Below are 26,126 nucleotides of genomic sequence, written 5' to 3'. Positions count from 1 at the left end.
CCTTAGCAAGGAACATACATTCCACATTAGAATTTATTATACCAAAATTTGTGTAAATTGCCTCCAGTACTGTTCCCGTTTCTTGTGGGAGGCTGGCATTTTGTGAAGCCCAGAACCCCACTGAACAGCAGTAAAACTTTAGGTTTTCAGTAGATCGGCCTCTACATTTTCAGCACAGTGCCAAAAAAATAGAGCGCAACTGAGCATGTGCAGTGCAGGGTGAGACAGTGTATTAATGGATTTTAAATCCAGTATAGCATAGTATAGGCACTAATTTGTAATGTTTTACATAGCTAAACCTGAAAAAAGGGCCAGCCTGAAGTGATCTAGTAGGACATAATAGTTTACTTGCGGCAGGATGTGGCTGGACACAGTACCCAGTGGTACTCGTATTTTAGGGTGGCATGCATTTAGGGACATATATCCAGATTACCTACGTTCCAGGCATATGTTCCTGAATACATATAACTCTAAACATGTGTACCATTAGGTGCAGCGTCCAGCCACCGTGTATTTCAGCCTGTGAGATTTTGGCGGGCTGCTTGTAGTGGAGCTGAAAATGCAGCACCTGTGCCTCCTCAGCACCCAAAAAAATACTGGGATTTGACACACGTGAGATATGTGCCCAGTGTGCATGAGGCCTAAGCCGTGTGGAAGGAATCTTCATCCTTAGACAGCCCTCCCAGGAGGTTAAGCTCTTTGCTCAAGAAAGGACTGGGGGTGCAAGGAGCAACATGTCAAAACCAGTAACATAAAATCCAGATTTAGTTTTTTTTCAAAATTTAGATCATAAAATTCCAATGCATTTGGGGGGGGGGGGGCTCAAAGTTTTTTCAAAACTGAATTGGATTGAAACCAGAATGACTTTCTAATGGAAAAGCTCACACATCAAGACATTTTTTTTTTTTTACACATTAAACGGTGGTAAGAGGGGCGGACTGACAACTCATGGGGCCCCCGGGCAATAGGGGATCATGGGGCCCCTGTGTCCTTGCCCAAACTCAAAAAAGCCTATGAAAAAAGGTACCAGGGGCATCTCATGGGGCCCCCTACTGACCCCGGGCCCTCGGGCTGTGCCCGAGTTTCCAAATGGTCAGTCTGCCCCTGGGTGGTAATCAATACCGCTCATACTGCGCCTGCGTCTCCTGCGAAGACCTTCAGGGTTTTGGCTGCCTGAATCTTCTTCACCCACATCACAGGGAACAGAAGTTTTCTCCAAGATAAACGAAGGAACCTGCCCTGCCAAGAGAAAGAAACCCATGTAGAAACAGTCATGAAAGAGAGAAGTCTGCTTTGAGCTTTAAAAATGCCAATGTGCAAATTACAGTAACTATCCTGATTCCAACTGTTGTGTTAGTGACTTATCCCTTACTGAGACCTTTATGCCTGGCCTGTATAAGCAGATACAATCATAGAGGACAGTCTGTATTAGGTAGCTAAACTCAAACACCTTTTTCTCATCCATGAAGATCTTTATTCAATGCAGCAAGTTACAGCAGACAACAGGATGTAGCAGATGATTGAAAAAAGACAGATGAATATTAACCATGACTATGCATTCTATTCTATTTTCATACAACAAGTGTAACAGCACACTCCCTGTCTGGTATCTTAAAAAAACACTATATTACAAAATCACGGTAGTTATGAAAGTGCAAATAAACAATAGTGCAATTCGCAGTTGTCTTGATGACAAAAAGAACCAACATGCATATATATGCAACAACAACTGCAATATAAGGCACCAAGCAGTGTCAGTTCAAGGCACATTCTTCCTGAGGTCAGAAACAGGATCCAACAAATCCAGGTAAGCAAGATCTGTCCCCAAAAGGCCAGAGCAAAACAAGTTCTCTGATGGGTCCGATGAAATTCTTTACAGTACCTTGTTTGGCAATACAATAGTGAAAAAACCTCAGCACAATCACCCTAAAACAATGCAAATTAATGAAAGAAAAAAAAATATCTAAAAGCGGTTTATAACTAATGTTAGTAGTGCTGCTCACACTTTTTGTGTTCCCACAAAAAATAAGTATAAGCGATTCAGTGCCGCATCTTCCTAGTGGTAAATGCCCATGTGCCGTGGAATATCACATAAAATCATATAATAAAGTGAATTAGGTGGACATGCGTATATCCAATGCGTTTATGTCCAAACATAGAACATGCATCATAGAAAGTATGCGTTTATGTCATCACACTATATCTAGAACAATAACTAAACTGAATCTTATAAGAAGGTATGTTCAGTAGGCATGCAAATATCATATGCGTATATGTCAAAACAGAATCATATGTAAAGTATATGCATTTAACTCATCATCATCATATATAAAACAATCCACACCCATAACTACAACACATAAAATAATGGTAAATGGTTCGGTTGCATGGTTGGACTTTTGGAAACAAAGGATTCTTATGAAAATATATGGACACTTAGAATTTACCATTATTTTATGTGTTGTAGTTATGGATGTGGATTGTTATATATATATATATTTATTATATATAATGAGTTAAATGCATATATTTTATGCATGATTTAGTTTTGATATATATGCATATGATACACGCATTTCCAACTATTCCAGAAGCAGTTGGCGGTGTTGTACTCACTTCCATTGATTATGGTATAGATTCCCTGCTTTAAAGTCTACAGGAGAAACAAGAACAGACCCAAGCTTTTGGGTAAGAAGAGTAGCTGGAGTAAGGATGATTGGGGATCAATAGACACTGGAACAAGTGGTTTTGAATTGATTATGGAAGATATTTCAGCTAGAAAGGTGGTTAAACTCTCATGAGCCTTGTGGAGTTCAAGTCCATTAACAGAGTCCAGCATCCTACGTGTGATGCCTATCATTCTCGCCCATGAGCCCCCCCATATAAGAAGAATGAGAATTGAAAATCCATGTACAGTCCTTTTTAGCTAAGAAGTTTTGGATTGGCCTAGAGTTGAGCTGAAACTCAGCAGGCTCCAGTGAAGTTACTGGATCGGCAAACCAGGTATAATAAAAGAATTCTGTTCTTGCTCTCCCAACTTAGCTTTGTTTAAATGTCCACCAACTCTTAGCATGCCATGACTGTCAATGAATGGGTTCAGGTTGGCCATTGGATTGTTTTTTTTTAATGTTCTGCTTGTCATGGATACATTAAATTTCTGTGCTAAAGACATTCTGTTGTTCGCTGCGTACTATTAGTTTGCTTTTAGCAATGCCTTTTGTAGAAAGAGGTTTGTGGTAAAAGCACTAGCCTCGACAGTCAGTATCAGTGGACATAGTGTGATAGCAGCGACCAATGTGAACTAACCTTGCAATAGTGTTTACAAGCCTTGTCCACTTGGAGAAACATTCAAAGCATTGAACCCAGGATTAATCTTTGTCCAAATCTGGTGACAAGAATCTTGACTTCACGACGAATCTTTGGATTGTTGTCAGGATCTAGAAGACCTCAGCTTTAGTTTCTTCTGTATGATCCAGCAGGAATTCAAGTCCTGTTAACCAAGAATAATTTGCAAAGACACTTGCAAACATTGGCCTGGTGGCATGATCTGCAGGATTAAACTCTGATGGAACATGACACCATTGTTCAGGCCTTGAAGATTTTCTGCTTCTTTCTACAGGGTTGCTGACAGACATAGAAGCGTTTTATCTGATTGTATATGTAACCCAAAACAACTTTGCTGTCTGAGTAGAATTTGAGGTCATCTATCTGTATGTCCTGCTTACTTAGTGTAAACTCTGCAATTTCTATGGCTAGAACACTCCCACAAAGTTCAAGCCTGGGAATTGTGTGCTCAGGCTTAGATGCTAACTTAGCTTTGCCAAACAGAAACCTTACATGGGTTTCATTTAGAGATTCTCTTACCTTGGGAGGTAGGCAACGGCTGCTATGGCTTCAGTGGATGCATCTGAGAGGATGTGAATCTCCTTCTTCCGACTTGCAGCAAGGGAAGCTGAAGTGCATCAGCATGGTATGTTAAATCTATCTAGGGCATGTAAAGATTGTTTCCAGGACTACCACTTAGAATATTTCTCTGTTGGTAGTGGAGCATCTCAATTTTTAATAGTCTCTGATAGCTGTCTTAATAAGTGTAGCACCGTCCTACATAGCTAGGGGGGGCTAGTTGATTGTTTTTTAGTTAGAGGCTGAATAGCAGCCAGGTGGAATAGTCAGAGGGGGTCAAATTATGGTCAGGGCTGAGCAGCTCTGCAGACCAGTTCTCTGGAACTTCCCCCTGATCTAGAAACTTGGGGAAGTCTCTAAAATTCAGGGGGGTGGGGGGTGAGGAGCTGGTCTGCACTCTCAAAGGATCCTGTCCAGTCCCTGAACAGGACTGCCCTTAAGAGTGACAGAGCCTCCTCAGTAGGATAGTGTGTGTAGCCTGGGAGGGGGTCCAGCAGAGCGGCCTTCTTACAGGCAGAGGAGCAGGAAGGGGAGGATCTCTCAGCCTCACCGTCCCCTGAGAGAAGACCACCTGGGAAGTAGGGAAGGAGCCAGCCCAGGCCTGAAGGCAGCCACCAACCCACAAGCTTGCAGGAGAGACCGAGTGAGTAACTCCACACCCCCTGGGCCGCATAAGGGGAAAGAGCATTTGGGTGGGAAACCTGACTAGCCCCCATCTGGGACTGCTTTCATTTAAGGTGGCAGCTTCTGAGCCTTCTTGGCCAGGGATTCCCTCGGGCAGCTGGGTGAAGAGGAGATTTCATCTGGGGTCTGAGGAGGTACACAAGAAGAGGCTGGCTAGCTGTCCAAGAAAAGAAGAAGAGAAAACCCTGACTACTTGTACATAGTTCCAGGAAGTTGTCCTCAGTTTTACAGTTCCTTGGGCATCCCATGTACCCCTCATCCCCATCCAAGTTATCATCCACTAATAAAATCCAAAAAAACAAGTTCAAGGAATACTGTCTCCAGAGTGCAAGTCTAGAAGTAAATACCTGTTGCCTGGCTGTGCAGGACCATAGGAGGACCCAAAACTCTAGCGACTCCTCCTAAGGGGGTAGTGCTACATAAGGATTTACATTGTATGGTGATGGGAGCCACAAATCCCAGTGGATTGTATAGACTGTTCACCACTGACAGAACACTACGTTTCGTAAGTGGCTTGTCTGCAAAGCTGACTTGAAAGCCAAAGGTGTCTTAATAGGTTCCACCATAAGCCCAGACTTCTTTGAACAGGAGGCATGTCCATTCCCAGATTTAAATCTTTAAATCCTGCGGAATGATCGCCAAGCTGAAAGGCTTACATCATAGCAGCACTGATGGAGGCAATCTTATGGAGGTCGGCATCAGAAAGCATATCTTGAGTTCTTTGGAGCAGGTCTTTGGCTTCTTCAACGGTAGGAAAAGATTTGAGTCAGTCATCCACATAAAAGTCTCTCTCAATGAAGTGTCAAGTATCTGCACCATACTCCTTTTCACCATCAAGAGCAGTCTTTCATAGACCATATGTTGCAAAAGCAAGCGAGGGACTGTTTCCGAAGACATGTACTTGCATGCGGTATTCAATCACTTCATTATGTATGTTGTGGTCACGGTGCCACAGAAACCTTAGGAAGTTCCTATGGTCTTCTCTTACTATACAGCAATGAAACATTTGTTCAGTATCAGCAGGTATGGCAAGTGGCTCTCTTCTGAACCTCATAAGTACACCTACAAGGTTGATGGTTAAGTTAGGACCAGTGAGATCATTCAGGGATACACCTTGAAGCTTGGCACTGGAGTCAAGTACTAACCTCATTTGTTTTGGTTTACGTGGATGATACACTCTGAAGAAAGGTAGATTCAAGCACTCGTCATGTTCTAGAAGAGTTGGAGCTGGCTCAGTTTGATCATTGTCAAAGATCCTTTTCATAAAGGCAATGAAATAGTCCTTCATTTCAGGCCTGTTTTTTGGTGTTCACTGATGCGAGCTGAATCTGGATAAAGCTTGTTCACGATTGTTTGGAAGTCTGACTCTTATAGCATGAAGAGGTAATGGTGCAACCCAGCTGTTAGATTTATCCATAAGCCTGGGTTCACATATATTCAGCGTGGTATATCGCATGTGATTCGCACAGGAACCGCACTGCATTCCTGTGCAAATCACATGCGATTTGTGTGCAGTGCGATCGGAGCCATACATTTTGTATGGCTCTAATTGCATCGCACCCACACCAAAAAGGTGCAGGACCCTTTATTGGGTCCGCACTAGAATCAGATTGCATATGCATTCACACCTATGCGATCTGATTCTGCACATCGCACTGCGTTTTGCGGACCGCTTTTGGGGTGGTGTGAACATACACACCCGCAGCGATTCGCATGAACAGGGTGCGATTCTGATGCGGTGCGGAATTCACACTGAAAACGCTGCAAATTACACATCGCATCAGTGTGAACCAGGGCTAAAGAATTCAATGTCCATTATTGTGATGAACTCTCTTCAACTGACAAGGCTATTCTGTTGTCATCAGGTGTAGTATGAAACACTGTGCAACAGAAAGTTGTCATCACAGGAGATGGGAGTAACATCAGATACATTGATGATGTCAAGAGGCTTCTCCTTTACTTCATAATGAGGGCATTGTCTGAAATGAGATGCACACCCTTTTCTTAACATGCGAGTTTTGAAGACGATATCAGATGACGTGCACATTCTATTCAAGCATACATCACTATTACACAGCCTAGCCCTAGATCAAGTCTTTGTGCATATGAGGGATTGCCAGATCCACTGCACTGCTGGAATACTTTATGTACTCTGAGAAAGTCTCTTCCCGGCAAGACTAAGACTTCAGCATCCATGTCCATTGGAGAAATCTCAGTAACCAGGTACCTTAAATGGGGATGGGTGATACGCAGCTTCTGGAGTAGGAATTTATTCCCTATTGTCTGGTATTTGGCCACACTCAACTAATTTTGGCAAGGGTATACTCTGCTTTGCTTTTGACTTGATATAGGAGACCATGAATCCATCAGCCCTTCCGGAGGTTTCTACATGACCAAACAGTTGTTGAGAGTATATGGTGTTGCATGTCCCTTTATGCCAAAAATATTTTAAAAAGTTACGTTTAACCAGGGGTCTGTTGCTCTGCTCATCAATTATGGCATACATCTTGATAGCTTTCTCAGGCTGATGCTTTCCCAGGTTGATCCTTTGGATATATTTTGACTGGACATACCTTGGCACAGCATTTGTGGCTTAATCCGTCTCCATAGGCTTCAGTACATGAAGAAGAAACATTTGTTGTGGCTGGAGCATGGCTTTGTTGCTCCCCACCATGATTTGAAGCAGGGCTTGATATAGATGGCTGCTGTGGATTGTCTGGCAGGATTCATAGCTGTAACATGTTTGTCACTACTGCATTCTGTGCACTTGATGGCAACTTTACAATTGTTAGCAAAATGGTCATATGAAGCACAGCACCTATAGTATATTACAAGTTTCTGAAAAATTTCTATGCATTTTTGTACACAGTCTTTGCCCTAAGCCCATGTAATTTCTTGAGACGGTGAGGTTTTTTTCTGAATAGGGGACTGACAATTAGGATCTTTATTTCTATCATCTGGATCACTCTGGTGAGCAGGAGAGGATATGAGAGGTTAGATGTCTGTCTTTTTAGCAGATACTGCTCTATTTAAGTTTCAATGTTTAGCTGCTTTATCATACCTCAATGATGATGATGATGATAATGAAGCAGGCAAGCTAGATTCACTAAAGCTGAAGCTGGGATCATTTCTCATCCAGGCTTGTTCAAGGATGAACCTGCAAAAATATGAGAATGGAGGAAACGATACATTATAGTCTCTTTTATACTTTGAGCTCTGTTGTGCCCATTTCTCTTGCAGGATGTATTGCAGTTTAGATACCACTGGATCCAGATAGTTCAGGTAGCCAAGGGTCTGTCTTTGCCAACTCTAGCACCATGAGGTGGTCGCTTAGCTTTTGGAACTTGCGATGATCTTTGTTACCTATTTTTGGCAAGTTTTGCAGTCTCTTTAATAGATCGCTTTCTATGGCTTCAGAGCTACCATAGGTTTGCTCAATGTAGCAGCAAAACCTGTATCAGGGTAGTCAACAAACACCACTCTCAGTCTTTTAACATGATCTGCAGATTCTGGCCCCAACCACTTTATGAGCAAATCAAGATCCACCTAGGCAGTAAGGTTGCATTCAACAATAGCAGCTTTAAAGGTTGATCTCCAAGCTCTATAGTTCTCTTCACAGTCGTCGAACCTTGAGAGGCCATTGTTAATGAGCTTGTGGCAAATCCTATCTGGCGAAGTCAGACAGATCTGATCCTTCACTCTTGGTGCCAAAGTAACTTGTGGAACCCCTTGTGCATGAAAGTTCTCTGGTAAATGAGAGTGAGGTATACCAGGATAAAATAATGTTGCAAGAGCATTTTGCTGCGATTTAGTCTCTATGGCTTCTGCTGGCTGTTGCTTGAACTGTGGCTTGTTGCTAGGAGTCACCTTGTAGTTGGCAGGAGGTGATGTGGTTTGCTGTGTAGATGCAGTTGCATTGTGGACTTGAAGAGGCTCAGACATTTGCAGGTTGGAGGTCTCTGTATTGAAAGTCCAAACAGTATTGTTAGTAAGAGGTACAGGAGATGATTTTGTGTCACTGCACACATTATGATTTACTGGTGCGTTCAACTAGATCTTCCAGTTCTGCTGGAATAGAACAGTCTGAATTAGTATTTGCACGTTCAAGGACTTTCAGTCTTGCTAAGGCAGCTGCATTCTCCCTATTTGCAGAATCTTTATTTGAGATTCCACCTTTGCTTGGTGAGCTTTGCTCTGAGCTTCTGTCTCTGCTTGGCGAGCTGTCATCTCTGCTTGAAGAGGTTTGATTTGAGCTTCTGCCTCTGCTTACAGAGTTTTGCTTTGAGCTTCCATTTCAGCTTCCTTTCTGGCAACGGAGCTTCACATTTTAGTTTCTTCCAGACTTGTGCAGGCCTCTATTAGCTTGTTGCTTAACATTGAGCTACTGGAGTGAGGATCTAGGAGAACATGATAAGAGCTTAGTAAATGTCAATTTATGAGATCTGGTCTCCTGCAGTTGAGCAATGTGGAGTTCTGCCTTATCCTTAGAATCTTGTACTAAGAGATCTTTGTTGGTTTAGTGCATCTGTCTTCTCTAGTTCTGCTAAAGAGCCCTCTATATTAGAGTCCTTTAAGAAAGCTGTGTATTTTGCAGACAGCCACTGGTAGGATTTGTACACTCCAGATAGGTGATCTATAGAGTCTCTTAATTCAGCTGGTTGATCATTAAAGCATGGCAAAACGGACATGTAGTTTGTAGTTCTGTCCCATAGATCTAACAGATAGCTGCAGAACTCATCTCTAACAGTTTCATAGTTTTCTCTAGGTTTCGGTTTTGGTTTTATTGTGCGTTTGGGTGTTACATCTGTTCTGCGATATCTGCAGAGTCTGCTCCCTGTACATCTGTGTAGTCAGAGGCATGATGTATCTCCGTCGATTCAGCAATAGAGCGCTCAGTGCCTTATCTAGACATTTTTCAAGTTTTGCAAAAAATGGTTACTGTCACTTTAAGATGATGAACAGCAGCTTAGACTTGGGATAATACAGCCCAATGCAGAGAAACAGTTTTCAACATTCACAGGTGAAGTTCAGTATGCTTCTGCAACCATGTACTTTCACAAGATGGTGGATGGCACTGAGCTTGATTGAAGATTGGACACACACATATACAGTTGCAAGAAAAAGTAAGTGAACCCCTTGGGATTACATAGAGTTTTGCATGAATTGGGCATAAAATGTGCTCTGAACGTCATCTAAGTCACAACAATAGAAGAACACAGTCTGCTGAACATAATACTACACAAACATTAGATGTTGCCATGGTTTAATTGCACATAACATGTAAACATTCACAGTGCAGGGAGGAAAAAGTATGTGAACCTTTGGACTTAACTGGTTGACCCACCTTTGGCAACAATAACCTCAACCAAACATTTCCTGTAGTTGCAGATCAGACCTGCACAACAATCTGGAGTAATTTTGGACCACTCCTCTTCACAAAACTGTTTCATTGTAGCAATATTCTTGGGATGTCTGGTGTAAATCGCTCTCTTAAGGTCATGCCACAGCATTTCAATCGGGTTGAGGTCAGGACTCTGACTGGGCCACTCCAGAAGACGTATTCTGTGCTGTTGCAGCCATTGTTTTGTTGAATTACTTGTATGCTTTGGATCATTGTCCTGTTGCATCACCCATCCTCTGCAGAGCTTCAGTTGGCGGACAGATGGTCGTACGTTTTCCTGCAAAATGTCTTGATAAACTCTGGAATTCATTTTCCCATCAATGACAACAATCCGTCCAGGCCCTGAGGCAGCAAAGCAGCCCCAAACCATGATGCTCCCTCTGCCATGTTTTACAGTGGGGATGAGGTTTTGATGTTGGTGTGCTGTGCCTTTTTTTCTCCACACATAGTGTTGTGTGTTCTTCCCAAACAACTCAATCTTGGTTTCATCTGTCCACAGTATATTTTGCCAGTAGTGCTGTGGAACATCCAGGTGCTCTTTTGCAAACTTCAAACGTGCTGCAATATTCCTTTCGGACAGCAATGGCTTCCTCCGTGGTGTCCTCCCATGTACTCCATTCTTGTTTAATGTCTTCCTTATTGTAGATGTGTCAACAAAAATGTTAGCATGTGCCAGAGATTTCTGTAGGTCTTTAGCTGACACTCTGGGATTCTTCTTTACCTCATGCAGCATTCTGCGCTGTGCTTTTGCAGTCATTTTTACAGGACGACCACACCTAGGGGGAGTAAACTTTCTCCATTTGTAGACAGTCTGTCTTACCGTGGACACATGAACATCAAGGCTTTTGGAGATACTTTTGTAACCCTTTCCAGCTTCATGCAAGTCAACAATTTTTGATCGTAGGTCTTCTGAGAGCTCTTTTCTGCGAGGCATGGTTCACATCAGACAGTGCTTCTTGAAACCAGTAAACCCAAAACAGGTGTGTGTTTTTTAAGGGCAGGACAGCTGTCAGCAACACATCCAATATCATCACACTGATTGGAGTCAAGGTTGGCTCACTCCTGGCTTCAATTAGCTCTGGGAGAAGTCATTAAGCTAGGGCCTCACATACTTTTTCCTCCCTGCACTGTGAATGTTTATGTGCAATTAAACCATGGCAACATCTAATGTTTGTGTAGTATTATGTTCAGCAGACTGTGTTCTTCTATTGTTGTGACTTAGATGACGTTCAGAGCACATTTTTTGCCCAATTCATGCAAAACTCCACGTAATCCCAAGGGGTTCACATACTTTTTCTTGCAACTGTACACAGCAGGCTGTAAGAATTCTACCATGTTTTGAATAGTCTGACTCCAACTGTTGTATTAGTGACTTATCTCTTCCTGAGACCTCTATGCCTGGCCTCTATAAGCAGATACAGTCACCGCAGACAGTCTTCATCAGATTGCTGAACTCAAACAACTTTTTCTCATCCACGAAGATCTTTATTGAATGCTGCAGCTTACAGAAGACAACAGGATGTCGCAAATGATTGAAAAGATAGTATTTGCAGGTCAAAACATGGTAATGCATCCCCCCATGTGAGCAGATTAATATGTGGCTCTGAGACAAGCAGCCATTTTTATCACATGAATGAAATGTGACAAGGATTGGGAAATACATCATAAAATGGGAGGAAACACAGAAAAAGGTGGTGCAATGACCAAAATGATCACAAGATGGCAGTATATTAACCAACTATACTGAGGTCAATAAACAATGACTTAAGAAAAATTAACAATATAAATTCTCAATTCACACTAATATGAACATTAACCATGACTGGCATTGTATTCCATTTTCATACAAGTGTAACAGCACAGTAACATACAGTGGGTAGAGAAAATAATCACCCCACTTAAAATAATCACATTTTGTTGCTTTGCAGCCTGAAATGAAGACAGACACAGTTTTTGTTTATTCCAGCTGTGTTTAGCCAGTGCAACTTATAACATCCAAGTGAAAATGTTAACACCAACATGTCAGAAAAAAAAACAGAATTACTGAGTTGGAAAAATGATCACCCCTCCTAAAAATGTCTTGTACACTCAATCAGGTGTAGCTAATCACCTTCTCAATGGCACACAAAGCCATTTGACCTTCAACTGTGTTCAACTGTGGTCATTTTGAAAAGAGCTTTCCTGGAGCAATTCAGTCCCTGGTAGTGCACCTGAAGCAAACAGTCAATTATGGGTATCAAGGAGCTATCAAAAAATCTCTGGGATAAACTTGTGGACAGGCACAAGTCAGGAGATGGATACAAAAAAAAAAAATGTAAAAGGCTTTATCAATGCCTAAAAGCATAGTGAAGTCTATTATTAAGTGGAAAATATTTGGTACAACACAGACCCTCCCTGGATCAGGAAGTCGCTCCAAACTGGATGAAAGAGCCAGGAAAAAACTGGTCAGAGAGGCCAGAACTACCAAGAGGCCAAAGCAACTCTGAAGCAGTTGCAGGAATTTATGACAAAGAGTGGTCGTTGTGTGCATGTGACAACTAGAGATGAGCGAATTATTCAAAAATTTGGTTCGGCTGATTCGCCGAATTCGCCGAATAAATTAGCTTCGAGCCGAATATATTCGCTGCGAATTTAACTTATAAAAAGGGTGTTTCTAGGCTTCAGAGAGCCTTTATATTAGTGCAGAACACTGTACCTTTAATTTAAATGCCCTTGGAGTCTGCTGGGGAAGAGAAATAATACTGTCAGTCAGTATGACATGCAGATGAGTGCCGTCGATCTTAGAATCACCGCACACTTCACTCATTTGGGCAGTCACGGGGCCAAAACCAGAGTGTGGAGCCACAGTGTGGCGGTGGAGGCAGCAGCAATGGGAGGTCATACAGCACCCTATGACAAAATGGAACCCACCAGCAGTGTGAGGAGACCTGAAAGTGGCACATGGCAGAGTGGCGGAGCAGAAGCAGCTTCAATTGAAGGCCATACACAGGCCTAGGTTAAAAAGTCCCCCCAGCAGCAGCGTGGGGAGACGACTATCAAGAGTCCAATGGCAGAGTGGCGGAGCGGAAGCAGCTTCAATTGAAGGCCATACACAGGCCTAGGTTAAAAAGTCCCCCCAGCAGCAGTGTGGGGAGACGACTATCAAGAGTCCAATGGCTGAGTGGCGATCCGGGAAGTCAGCGTTGTGATTGCAGATGCAATGCAGAAATTCTACGAAGTAATGCCGTGGGTGCGAAGAAGATCATATACCTTCGTACTTCCATCCATAAGACGGAACAACCTGCGAACCGGGAGCTTTATTGCCCTGACCCGCTGAGCAGCTTCTGGGATACCCAAGAGGCCTCTGTCTCTCTTGAATGACCGGAGGCTAATGGAGAATTCTAAGATGGCCGCGATTTATAGCTCCACCATTACACAGTGCTGGCTGGCTGCTGATTGGCTAATGCGATCACATGTCATGAATGCATTATGAGTCAGCGCGCCTTGTCTGCGCGCCTTCCCAGAGATCCCCGCCCCATCTTCTCTGTCCATTTTCTCCGTCGCCACACATGTCGCCACCATTTTTGGGAAAATTCGATTCGTGCATCCGAAGTTTGCTAATCTTCGGATTCGTCGCGAATAGAATTTTTCCAAATCTTCGGAACGAATTCCACTTCGTCATGTTCGATTCGCTCATCTCTAGTGACAACAATAACACAAATTCTCCACAAATGGGGCTTGTATGGGAGGGTTGCAAGAAAAAAGCCACTCCTCAAGAAAGGCCACATAAATGAGCTTTGCCAAAAAGCACCTTGAAAATTTTGAGGCCACATGGAAAAAGGTCAGATGAGACTAAAATTTAATTATTTGGCCTCAGCACTAATCAATATGTCTGACAGAAATCCAATACAGCTCACCATCCAAATAACACCGTTCCTACCGTAAATGTGATCCAAGTAGGAAATTAAACAGCATCAAACCCAATCAAATTGTAAGATAGTAAACCGAAAAAATGGATCAATAACTGGGTAACTGCTCTTTAAGTGAAATTACACTTAACATATATGTGCAGTTAATAAAAGTAGGCACTCACCAAATAGTGTAGTAGTGATATTCACAGTAAACAATAACATATACAAAATGACAACATAGCTTATCATAAAATAAGTAAATAGTGAAATAAACAAGTCCCAGAAACCAATCTGATGTGACAGTCCAACTGGTAACCAAATCTTGCAACTCCAGATTGTGTTCCACCACTGTGTATGGCTAAAATGGGAACTCACCAGATTAACTCAGCCAACAAAGTAGCAAGGAAGCTCGTAAGCAGAGGGCAGCAGATTTTCCTCAAGAAGTTGATGGTATTTTGCCCATCCATTTTTCCTTCTATCCGGACAAGTGCTCCAGTCCCTGCTGCAGAGAAACTCCTCATAACAGTATAATACCACCTCCATGCTTTACTGTAGGAAATGTGCAGTTGATAAAAGGCTCTCACCAAACAGTGTAGTAGTGAAATTCATAGAAAAAAAATAACACATATAAAATGACGTAACATAGATTATCATATAACAAGGAAAATAGTGAGACAAAAAAGTCCCAGAAACTGATCTGATATGACAGTCCAACTTGTAACTAAATCTTGCAACTCCAAATTATGTTCCACCACTGTGTACGGCTAAAATGGGAACTCACCAGATTAACTCAGCCAACAAAGTAGCTGGTGCACCTGAGGGCTCACTCCTCAACCAGGATGTGTGCATTTAATGATGTACAGAGTGTAGCATGGCCCTGTGCACCCTTCTCACAACATTTGATTGACAGCAGCAGGAGCCAATGACTCCCACTGCTGTCTCCAAGCCTGTGAAAAGGGAGAAAGAGAATCAGTGTTGCTGCAGATGGGCATAGCACTGGATCAATCCAGGACTCGGGTAAGTATTTTGGGAGGGGAGGGGGGGGGGGGAACAATTAAAGGAAGGTTTTTTTTTTTACCTTAATGCAGGTATTGCTTTATTAAAAAAACAAAACCCTCTGGCATTAGAAACATGTTGAAGCCCATCTTCAGGTAAAGAATAAAAAACCTCCCTTGCATTGGGGCTACCCCCTCCCCCCGCACTGAGAGGGTTAAGTGCTTGCTTAGGTCTAGGGAACCAGGAAAAAACAGTTTGATTGAACCAATCCTCCATTCCCCTTGCAACTGGTACTCTCCTCTACTCCACTACACTCTGGCAGTGGACTGTCCCTCTGTGTCCCCACATCCAATGCAGGGCTATAGGGTCTGCATTGGACTTGATGTCAAAGGATCTGCAAACACTGGAACATAGGAGAGAAGAGGCTGTGGGGACCGGTCCTATAGCACAACGGGAGCACGTGGGAGCAGAGGACCGGGTAAGTAAAAGTGCTTCTTCTGGCCCCTAGACCTAAATGAGCATTTAACCCTTGTAGTACAGGGACAGTCCACTGCAGTCTAGCCTTTCCTCTTTTCCCTGGAGGTCAGCTTTAAAATGAAAAGAATGCTAAACAGAAGGCTTGTATTGCAAAACATATTACCTTCTTGCTAGCAACTCTATAAAGACTGGACACAGAGCCACATTTATGCAGCTCACTGTGCATGCCTTAGTGCTAGCTCTCCCATACAAGCAGTTAAAGTGTTACTAAAGCCACAACAGTAAAATCAGTCTGTATATGCAGTAAAGCATGCTTGTTCTACTCACTGTGGAAGCTAAGGGGTTAATCATCTGCATTGTGTAAAAAGGCTGTGTGATCCTTTGTTCTCTGCCCCTCCTGTTGAAATGACCACCTGATACAGACTGAACCCTTAGTGCACATGCTCAGTTTGATATGTATTGCTAGAGAGGTGTTTTTTTTTTTGGGAGAGTGCATGTGATCAGCACAGGGCCAATCAGCACTGTCCAGACAGAGGTCAGGACTTTAACATCCTCCTAGAGCAGAAAGAAAAAACTCCTCCTACAAGCTTTACCCAGTGCTCTGCTGAAGTCACAAGACTGCTCTAACTGCTGATGAGAAAAAGTATTTAGCAGTTTATATTTACTAAAATAATTGAATTTCCATGTTGTGTGTGCTGTAGGAGACCAGACAGAGTGAATGCAGGGTCCTGGGTTTAGTATCACTTTAAGTGAGCCAGCCAATAATGATGGCCAAAGATACCAAACCTGGAAGAAGCCCCAACAAAAATGTCCTCTGTGGCAATGGCTATTTTATCTCTAAAGGGGAGGCAAGTACTGCGGCTCAAATTTTGGCCAATTCTTGTGGTAATTCAATAGGTGTATAGCCAGTATATGCCTTGAAAACAGACTGAGCTTTTATAGCATTATCTGTGAATAGTGACAGCTAGCGTCTCAATTTTCCCATAGGCCTCTCATGTTGAGCTCTCCAATAAAACACCCTTTAAAGGAGGCAGGAGGGAACACTATACAGCATCTGGGAGGGGAAAGAACACAGGCTTCTTTTTTATTAACACAAATTTCATTATAGAAAATAGAACAAATATTTTCTGACATTTCCTAAATGTAGCACAGTACAGATGATGCCTGTTTAAACAGATTATTTACCCCAGCAGAGCGTTAATCAAAATGGTTCTGGTGAAAAGAAAAAAAAAACAAACTAGGCTAGAGCTTATCCAAAGGGTAGCTCTATAATTTGAATTCAACACTTCAATTCTGAAAACTCCTGTCCATAACACTGGTTACATATCATTGCCTCCATACAAATGTATCTACCCCTTATTTTTCTTGAGGAGGTGTATTTAGGTGGAAAGAAAAGCCCAACTCCAACTTTTCTCTACAATGTTCCTCTCCACTCCTAACTATGCTGCCTAATCTGTATAAAGATCTCTATACATACCGCTTTTAAATCTGCCCCAGTCCAGTCATGTGAACCTGCAGCTCCAATTCCTATGTCAGTGAGCAGCTGCTGCAGGGGAGAGGACAATAGCTGGCAATGGAAGGCTATGGGTGAGGTCATGGTTTCTGAAATTCCCAGCCACTGTTGAGCATTCCCTGAACAAGGGCTGCAAGATCAAGTCACCGGATTGCTTCGGATTAAAAATAGGTAAATACACACAGATTAGATACCGATTAGGCAGGATAGGTAGGAGGAGCATTTGTTAATCACTATAGTTCGGTTTTCTTCCATCTTTAGGGGGTTTTCTTCCACCTTTAGGGGTCCATTTATAGAGAACGTAACTTTTACAAACATTCACGGGTGGAGAATCAATCACTCCCATTGAAAACACATGGACCTGGATGGCTCTCCACCACAGAAAGTTTGTGAAAGTTACATTCTCTGCTTTATAAATAGACCCCGTAGTATTCTTTTTATTTTTTTCCTCTTATGTACATTTTTTTTTTTCTGTGGAGATGATCCAAAATAATGAGGCTAATGAAAGTCAATCTCTGGCATTAGAACACACGAAGAATAATTGAAAGAAGCTTTAGCGACCATCAAGGGCAATTTAAAGACCATTGCACCCTTAAAAACCAACAAACACCCAAAAGTAGTGAAAGTTAGCCAAAATTTCCCCCATCCCTACTTACTATGGTTTCCAAATTTCTGTCCTCACCAGTTCATTGTGTGTGAAGAGAAATATGTAGGCTGACATTGCTAGCTGCCTGGTAATACGTCACCCTCTAGCTCAGGGTTTCTCAACCAAAGATCTTTTAGAAGTTGCTTGGGGTTCCTTGAGCAATGAGCAAGTCCTGCCTCTCAGATATGTTCCCACTGACACGACTGATCTTTTTATCTGTAAGGAGCAATTTTCCCACTGTCCAACACACTATTGTTTCATGAGTTGTAGAAAGAATAATTTTTAGCAGGGCTTTCTTAAGACTGGAAGGTTTATTTCAAGGGTTCCTCCATGTTGAGAAGGTTGAGAAAGGCTGTTCTTGCTTAAGCTTCTGGTCCAGAACAAGCACACAGTAAGAAAAGTCAAAGAATAACATCAGAACTCAGAATGAGTCTACTTTTCCAGATTAGTGACTTAAAGTGTTGAAGCAAAAAAGTGTGCATGCCAGCTGACTAGGTAACTAGAATTTTCAAAATTTTACATTTCCTTTCAAAAGTAAGAGTGATTTCTATAGGTGGATCTCAAATTGTGACCTTGTCCCCATGACTGCTATGCCATATGTCACAATGCTAACTCTTGCCAAACACAGATTTCTCCATCCACACTAAACAATCATTGGCTCCTTCAATTTTCCAGTTGACTGTTGAGCTTGGTGGTACCACCAGGGCCACCCACAGCTTCAACTTGGGTCAATTCAGAAGAAAAAAAAATTGGGCAAAATTCAAGAGTATAATGACCAGCTAAGCACACACTCCTATGACCATTGGTGCAGTAACATTGAACAGTAGGTTGTAAGGTCAGGTCACAGTATGTGGCTAGGGCTACAGTTCAAGATTTGTAGAGTCAGGGCTTGGATGGGGAGCCAGAATTTCCATGTGGGGCAAAGGGTGCCAATTGGCAAGCTGTGACCTCTTCATCACATGCATGCCTTGCCTTTCATTTGGACTTTAGCAGGTCCAGCACTAGTCACAATCAGTGCAAGGTGGCTGGCAGAGATAACCCAGTAAGAAGGTCCTAGGCCGTCACTATGAACTTCCAGATCCATGTAAAACCTGGCTGGCAGACCTGGATATTGAGAACAGTGTTGTGGTAGCTCAGAGTTCAATATCAGCAGCAGAAAATGATTGGGCGCATGTAGGCAGGTGTAATTCAGCCTCCCTGCTAGACATGTCTACGTCAGAAAAGTTTCTTCTGTTTCAGATGCATTTGTTCACTGAAGACTTTCATCTTATAATTTTTTTTATGTTGAACCATTTTGTTTTTGGAATTCCTTTTGTATCTTCAACATTCATTTCATATATTCGCTGGTCCAGGCGGATTTGAAAACTTTAGCAGTTTATTTTGAACAACTGCTATATATTAGTTTTCGATTTTGATATTTCGGGTGGATTTTAATTAATTAAAAAAAAACTATTCCATATTTTCAGAAGCAACAGAATAAATAACGCAAAATTCGGTGGCCCAGAATTTTTCAAACCTAAGAATTGCATTTGACTGTGGAATTGAACTGTGACAATTAAATTCAATCTAAATCACAAATTTACTCTAATCTGAATTATCAAACAAATACAAAAACTGAATTCATTTCCCCATGGGCCCAAACTACTATTGCATCATGTAACATCATCCAAATGAAACAAAAGCATGCAATAATTTCATTTTTTGGATTCATTGACATTCGTGACCAATGTCCATTCAAAGACTCATATACATCCGAATTTCTGAAAATCAAATTTCCTTCTGAAAATTGGTTCATTACAAAACAATCATCTCTGCTCCCTGCACAGGGTGGCACTGTCTCAGCAGCAGCCATACAGAGATGAGGGAGGACAAGAAGAACTGGCGTAGCAATAGGGGGTCGCAGAGGTCGCAATGGTGACCCCACCCATGCTCCAGGGGAGCCAGTGTGGCCTCCCTGTCAGGCCTTCCCATTAGGTTTTACATGTTCAGCTCGGCCCAGAAGCTTTGCTGGGACTGCAATGCTTCACCTTCCTCTTCCTCAATATGCCTGCGGTAGCTGGTACATGGAGCTGAAGTCCCCCGAGCCCAGCAGTTCCAGGACTTGAACCTGCTCGCAGTCTGTGCAGCACTAAGCCAGGCAGGGAGAGAGTCTGCACAGTGCCAGGTGGCTGGAGGATGACAGGGGCCAGTCATTGGGCTTGTGACAGCTCAGCTCCAGAGGACTGCTACATGACAGAGGTTTGTGGACGGGGACAGGTACCGTGGTAGAAACTGCTCTATGGGGATGGAGGAGGGCGTATTGACCAGAGCAGAGCCGAGATGTGTGTTCATGGGCATAGCTTGAGGGATCTCAGGAGTTGTAATTGCGACCCTGCCCATGCTCCAAGGAACCCTTGCAGCCTCTGTCCCATTGGGTTTTCTGCTCTGTTGCTGGGGAAAAGCGCTTGCGTAGGTAATTCAGTGAAATCAGAGGGCCTGAGACCTCGGAGTTTCCAGTTTCACCTACACAGGGTGATGGGACAAACCCTCTTCCCCAGTGGCGCACACTCTGCTCAGCTCCCCACCCAGTTCAGTGCAGCACCTCCCTCCCTGCCCTGCTCAACCGTGCACTTGCACAGAAAGTTGGGGCAGGTAGGCCATACTCTGAGCTACGGGGTGATAGCGGTGGGCATGTATGTGAATCTGAAAGTCAGTGGGCCCCCTTGCTGATAAGTTTCTTCTTTTACATACTAGCCCACCGCTTTCAACCAACAGCTCAGAGTGTGGCCTGCCTGCCCCTACCTTGTGTGCATGTGACAGCAGCAGGAATGTTTTGGTGCATGGTGGGAGTATCTTGACACACAGTGAAAGCAGCAGGTGAAAGTGGGGGGCGGCCCCAGGTCAACCTTACATTGGGGCCCACAAGCTTCAAGCTATGCCTCTGTCTGTAGGTGTCATTAGGGGACCAGCCATCAGATGCTGCTGCGCTAGATGACCTTGGTGACCATCTTTAGTAAGGACAGTGCTATTAAAGAGCACTATCCCAGGGCTGCTGGTGCGCATTTGCAGAGTGGCTAGGTCAGGGACAAGAACTCTGGTGGAAGAGGTAGGGACTCTACGTCGGGACAACTGCTAGTATCTCTATCGGCCTTTTGCCGCCATAACATCTTCCAACCACCTCCTTCGTTGGATTCTGCCACAAATTGTAAGCTTCCTACGAGTCTTCTATAGTACTGTGACTGTGTTACACAAATCCTGCTGTGAAGTACTGCTGTACTGGGTTCAGCCTTGAGACACAGGTCCTGTTGACGCGTTTTTGGAAATTTGTGGTAATATATTGTGCTACATACCTCGGCCTTCGTGTGCATTTACTCCATTTTGGGTACCAACCAGCTAGCCCCTCTTACACACAACTCATTTGGCATGAGCACTGGATGACCTGGTCCTAGCACTGTGCAGAGCACACCCAAGTTTGGGGTTTCCAGGGTCTGCAGAAACGCTTTTGAAATTAAGGAAAAAAGAATATGTGGAAGTACCATGAAATGCAACTGCACTCTGCGCCCAACTCTGTACACCTTCAGCCCTCCTTTCGCAGGTGACCATAGAACGACGTACAGTACACTGCAGCAAGAATGAGATCAGTGGAGGATCATCAATGGCTGTTACTGGTATATGGCTCAGGAGTGTTCCATTGTGTGGTATGCAGGGCTGTCATTGCCTAGGGGCCCTAGGTGCATGGGGGGGTCCAACACTCTTCTGGCACTTTGCAGGGGTTCAGGGAGAACTCTTAAGGTGGAGCATCTTAATACTGTGGGCAGGATGCATATTGATCCAATCACATGGGATGAACAGGAGAGGAGGGCTGGTGGGGATTGGAGCAGTACACATTCTGCCCACACAAGCAGCGGCTTAAGGTTCCGCCTTAACCCCTGCAAAGTAGTGGAAGAGTGCTGGAAGAGTGCCAGAAACTGCAGAAGGAAGGTAGAGGGGGACATGTCATATTGATGGTAGCTTGAACCCAGTTACAAAGTGCCAGAACAGGTAATATCTGACAGCAGCTTCCCTGCGCTGCTCTGTTTGAGGAGACCATCTCTGTGTTATACATTACTGCCCCCTATATGGTGTCCTCCCGACCAGGGGCGGACTGACAACTCATGGGGCCCCCGGGCAATAGGGGATCATAGGGCCCCTGTGTCCTTGCCCAAACTCAAAAAAGCCTATGAAAAAGGTACCAGGGGCATCTCATGGGGCCCCCTACTGATCCTGGGTCCTCGGGCATTGCCCAAGTTTCCAAATGGTCACTCCGCCCCTGCTCCCGACCACTGTACAGTACCCTCCTGCCCCCCTGTAGTATACTCTATCCCCCCTGTACTGTACCCTCCTGCTCCCCTGTACTATACTCTATCCCCCCCTGTACAGTACCCTCCTGCCCCCCTGTACTGTACCCTCCTGCCCCCCTGTACTGTGCCCTCCTTCCCCCTCTTTTTTGCCCTGCTGACCCCCGTACTCTGCTCTTCTGATGCCCTGTTCTTTGCTCTACTGACTTTTTATATTGTTTGGATATTTTTTCCTTGATTTATGGCCTGTTTTCTTATTGTTTAAAATTAATTTTATTATAAGTCCCAATAAATATCTGTTTGATTCTATCAAATATTAATACTTTAATTGAGAGAAGGTGCGTAAATTGGGGCAGGCTGGTTGGGGCACACCAGTGCATTACAGCACCCAGGAGGCCCATGATGCTATTAAGATGTCCTTGGTGGTATGACCTTGTGTTCTGCCACCTTTGGCATCAGCAGCTACCTTTGTGTAAACAGCCTTTACCTATATCCTGGGCTCCTTCGATGAGACTTTGAATGGCAGACGCCTGAAGTTGCAGCTGTTTCTCAGTGGCAAGTGTCAGCTTTTCTCCCAAGTTGCTGCTAGAGAACAGACTGGGAGCTAAAACTACAGCCAGATTCCCAGAGTCCATCCTGTTCTCGTCACATCTATCAGAACAAAAAAGGAAAACAAGCAACAAGATAAGGCCAATTTACGTTCCATACAAGTGAGGGGTTAAAAATAACGTCTACTGAATCAACAAATGGGACCATGCAAAGGAAGCATGTACATTACACGCGGCACTGAAAAACTTGCATTTTCAATCCATGGGTTGATGCCCATTGTGTTGAGCAGGCCATACACTAGTAGACATTTGTTAAAAATCTTTCATTTTAAGAACATTCATTCAAATTCCTAATCACTAGTGGAGTCAATGTATGATCAGTGTACAATTTTGACTTTAGTGATTTGTTAACAAATTTCTAACAGTGTATGTGATTTTCTTTTGGGAAATGACATTAATAGAATTGTAAACCCATTTTTTTAAATAACAAACATGTATGATATACTTACCAGCTCCTTGAATGGTTTTGCACAGAGAAGCCCAAATTCTCTTCTTCTCGGGTCCCCCGCCGGCGCTCCTGGCTCCTTCCCCATGTCAATTGCCCACCAGTGCAAGCCTCTTGCTATGGGAATACACGTGCAGGCTGTGCACTGTGTGTCCATTGACAAACAAAGCTTGGCTCTTTCCTGCTCCCCCCCTCACTAGCTGTGATTGACAATGGCTCCTGCTCCTGTTTCTGAGTCAATGAGGATGGAAAGAGCAGAGAGAATCGCTCTGCTCTCCTGCACGGCACTACATCAAGATCGGGCTTTGAAGGAGTGTAAGGGGGGGGGGGTGGCAAAGATTAGCGGGGGGGGAGGGGGTGTTGCACCCATGTTTTTAATCTTAATGCAAAGGATGTATTTGGGGAGAAAATAAAAAAAACCTTCAGCCTTTAGAACCACTTTAATTCCAAAGCTGAATATTAAAACGCAAATGAATTTTTGAAGTGCTTTTGAATGACATTTAACATTTAGCCTTCTGGCTAATACTTTATAGGCAGTTGCAGCAAACGTTTTTTCCTTTTAGGGATAAAGGATTACATAAATCAGTAAAAGCTGACCATTGTAATCACCCCTGTCAGTGGTAAACGGTTTGTCTCAACCCTCTAACTGCTACATGTGCAGGGCATCCATCCATCCATCCCTGATATCCATCTGGCACCTTTATCCTACAGCTACAGAGGTTGGGCTCTAACAAGCGCGCCCTATATAATATACATTTTCTTCATGTGCAGGACAGTTTGCACTGGTGAACAACAGCAGACTTACTTGCTGGATCACCAGGTGAAAATAAAGGAAAGAAAGCCTAAAAAGAAAACTAAAGCAGCCATCACATCTAAGAATTGGTAAGCTGCAAAATAATTGTTGCTTTTGGGTTTAATACTGCTTTAATTTTCTATGTATGGCAACTCCATCTAGCTGCCATAGTGCAGTAATTGTCCTCATTTACTCTATCCTTTATGAATAACATTCTGCCTGGAGGGAATATGGCCTAAGAACATTTGATTCACAAGGAATTCACATGCAGTTTCACAGCACAATTAGCTCTGCAAAGTTTTATTAATCCACCCCACAGTATCCTATCCAGAGGTAATTAGCATGTTAGTCCCTAGAGTTGGGTCTTAACAGCAGCTGAATTTGGTGGAGAAGTGTATACGTTTTCAGTGTATCAAAGGCAGCACGTTTTCAGAGAAAGATGGCTTGTGTTTGGGACATATCTTAGAGGAGTTTACATTTCATGAATGGAGTTACAACATACATACAGTGAGGAACAGAAGTATTTGAACACCCTGCGATTTTGAAAGTTCTCCCACTTAGCAATCATGGAGGGATCTGAAATTCACATTGTAGGTGCATTCCCACTCTGAGAGACAGAATTTTAAAAAAAAAAAATTCAGGAAATCACATTGTATGATTTTTAAAGAATTTGTCTTGCACTGCTAAACATAAGTATTTGAACACCTAAGAAACAGCAAGAATTCTAGCTCTCAAAGACCTGTTACTGTGCCTTTAAAAAGTCCACCTCTAATGAGTCCACTCATTAATCTAACTTAGTAGCACCTGTCTGACTGTGGGGTGAACAGGTGTCTTTAAAGAGCTCAGTCAGACACCAACTACTACCATGGGCAAGACCAAAGAGCTGTCAAAAGACACCAGACACAAAATTGTGGACCTCCACAAGGCTGGAAAGGGCTACAGGGCAATTGTCAAGCAGCTTGGTGAAAATAGATCAACTGTTGGAGCAATTGTTAGAAAATGGAAGAGGCTAAAGACGACTGTCAGTCTCCCTCGGACTGGGGCTCCATGCAAGATCTCACCTCGTGGGGTATCACTGATGATAAGAAAGGTGAGGAATCAGCCCAGAACTACAAGGGAGGAGCTGGTCAATGACATGAAGAGAGCTGGGACCACAGTTTCAAAGTTCACTGTCGGTAGAACACAACGCCGTCATGGTTTCAAATCATGCATTGCACGGAAGGTTCCCCTGCTCAAGTCATCACATGTCCAGGCCCGTCTGAAGTTTGCCAATGACCATCTGAATGATCCAGAGGAGGCATGGGAGAAAGTCATGTGGTTAGATGAGACCAAAGTAGAACTTTTTGATCTAAACTTCACTCATTGTGTTTGGAGGAAAAAGAAGGATGAGTTGCATCCCAAGAACACCATTCCTACTGTGAAGCATGGGGGTGGTAAAATTATGCTTTGGGGGTGCTTTTCTGCGAAGGGGACAGGACGACTGCACTGTGTTAAGGAGAGGATGAATGGGGCCATTTATTGTGAGATTTTGAGCAACAACCTCCTTCCCTCAGTCAGAGCACTGAAGATGGGTCGTGGCTAGGTCTTGCAACATGACAACGACCCGAAGCACACAGCCAGGATAACCAAGGAGTGGCTCCGTAAGAAGCATATCAAGGTTCTGGAGTGGCCTAGCCAGTCTCCAGACCTAAATCCAATAGAACATCTTTGGAGGGAGCTGAAACTCCGTGTTGCTCAGCGACAGCCCCGAAACCTAACCGATCTAGAGGAGATCTGTGTGGAGGAGTGGGCCAAAATCCCTGTTGCAGTGTGTGCAAACCTGGTCAAGAACTAGAGGAAACGTTTGACCTCTGTAATTGCAAACAAAGGCTTCTGTACCAAATATTAACACTGATTTTCTCAGGTGTTCAAATACTTATGTTCAGCAGTGCAAGAAATACATTTTTTAAAAATCATACAATGTGATTTCCTGAATTGTTTTTAAATTCTGTCTCTCAGAGTGGGAATGCACCTACAATGTGAATTTCAGACCCCTCCATGATTTCTAAGTGGGAGAACTTGCAAAATCGCAGGGTGTTCAAATACTTTTGTTCCTCACTGTAGACAAAAATCTGATCCATACAATCCTTTTCAAAACACAAATTGTGCATATCAGATCCTTCAAAGAGGTTTCATAGCAAGGTCCTTGCCTATGAGCTTGTCCTAGGCAAGGTCAGTGGGGAAAACCTTCTCTTCTAATAGCCCTTCAAGGTTTAGTACCATGGTAGTACAGCAAAAGACTGGGAAATATTGCTATGGCTTAAAAGCAAAATTTAACACAGCCACTAAATCAGAATATGCCAATATTTAATCTAGCATTTCATATGAACACATTTTGTGATCCCAGACGTCAGTCCTCCAGCAAATGTAAAGATTTGGGTCCACCTTGTGGCCGTTTTAGATTATTACAGAGAT

The 26,126-nt window shown here is 43.3% G+C and overlaps 1 protein-coding gene across 1 annotated transcript in view; it reads right to left on the bottom strand.

Moving 5' to 3' along the window:
* Positions 1–26,126, bottom strand: part of LOC149440693 (rho GTPase-activating protein 11A-like) — a 65,627-nt gene that overhangs the window by 13,396 nt on the left and 26,105 nt on the right. The window contains exons 5-7 of the mRNA XM_089658233.1: positions 22,314–22,477; positions 20,880–20,882; positions 1,123–1,239 (exon numbers count right to left, since the gene is read on the bottom strand). Coding sequence (XP_089514359.1) covers positions 1,123–1,239; positions 20,880–20,882; positions 22,314–22,477 — 284 coding nt within the window. The remainder of the gene's footprint in view (positions 1–1,122; positions 1,240–20,879; positions 20,883–22,313; positions 22,478–26,126) is intronic.

The sequence above is a fragment of the Staurois parvus genome, unplaced genomic scaffold (assembly GCF_062004578.1).
Source record: "Staurois parvus isolate SC_StPar_1 unplaced genomic scaffold, SC_StPar_1.0 ptg001058l, whole genome shotgun sequence".
In the NCBI taxonomy this organism is placed as follows: domain Eukaryota; kingdom Metazoa; phylum Chordata; class Amphibia; order Anura; family Ranidae; genus Staurois; species Staurois parvus.
This window is presented reverse-complemented; position numbering and strand designations above follow the sequence as displayed.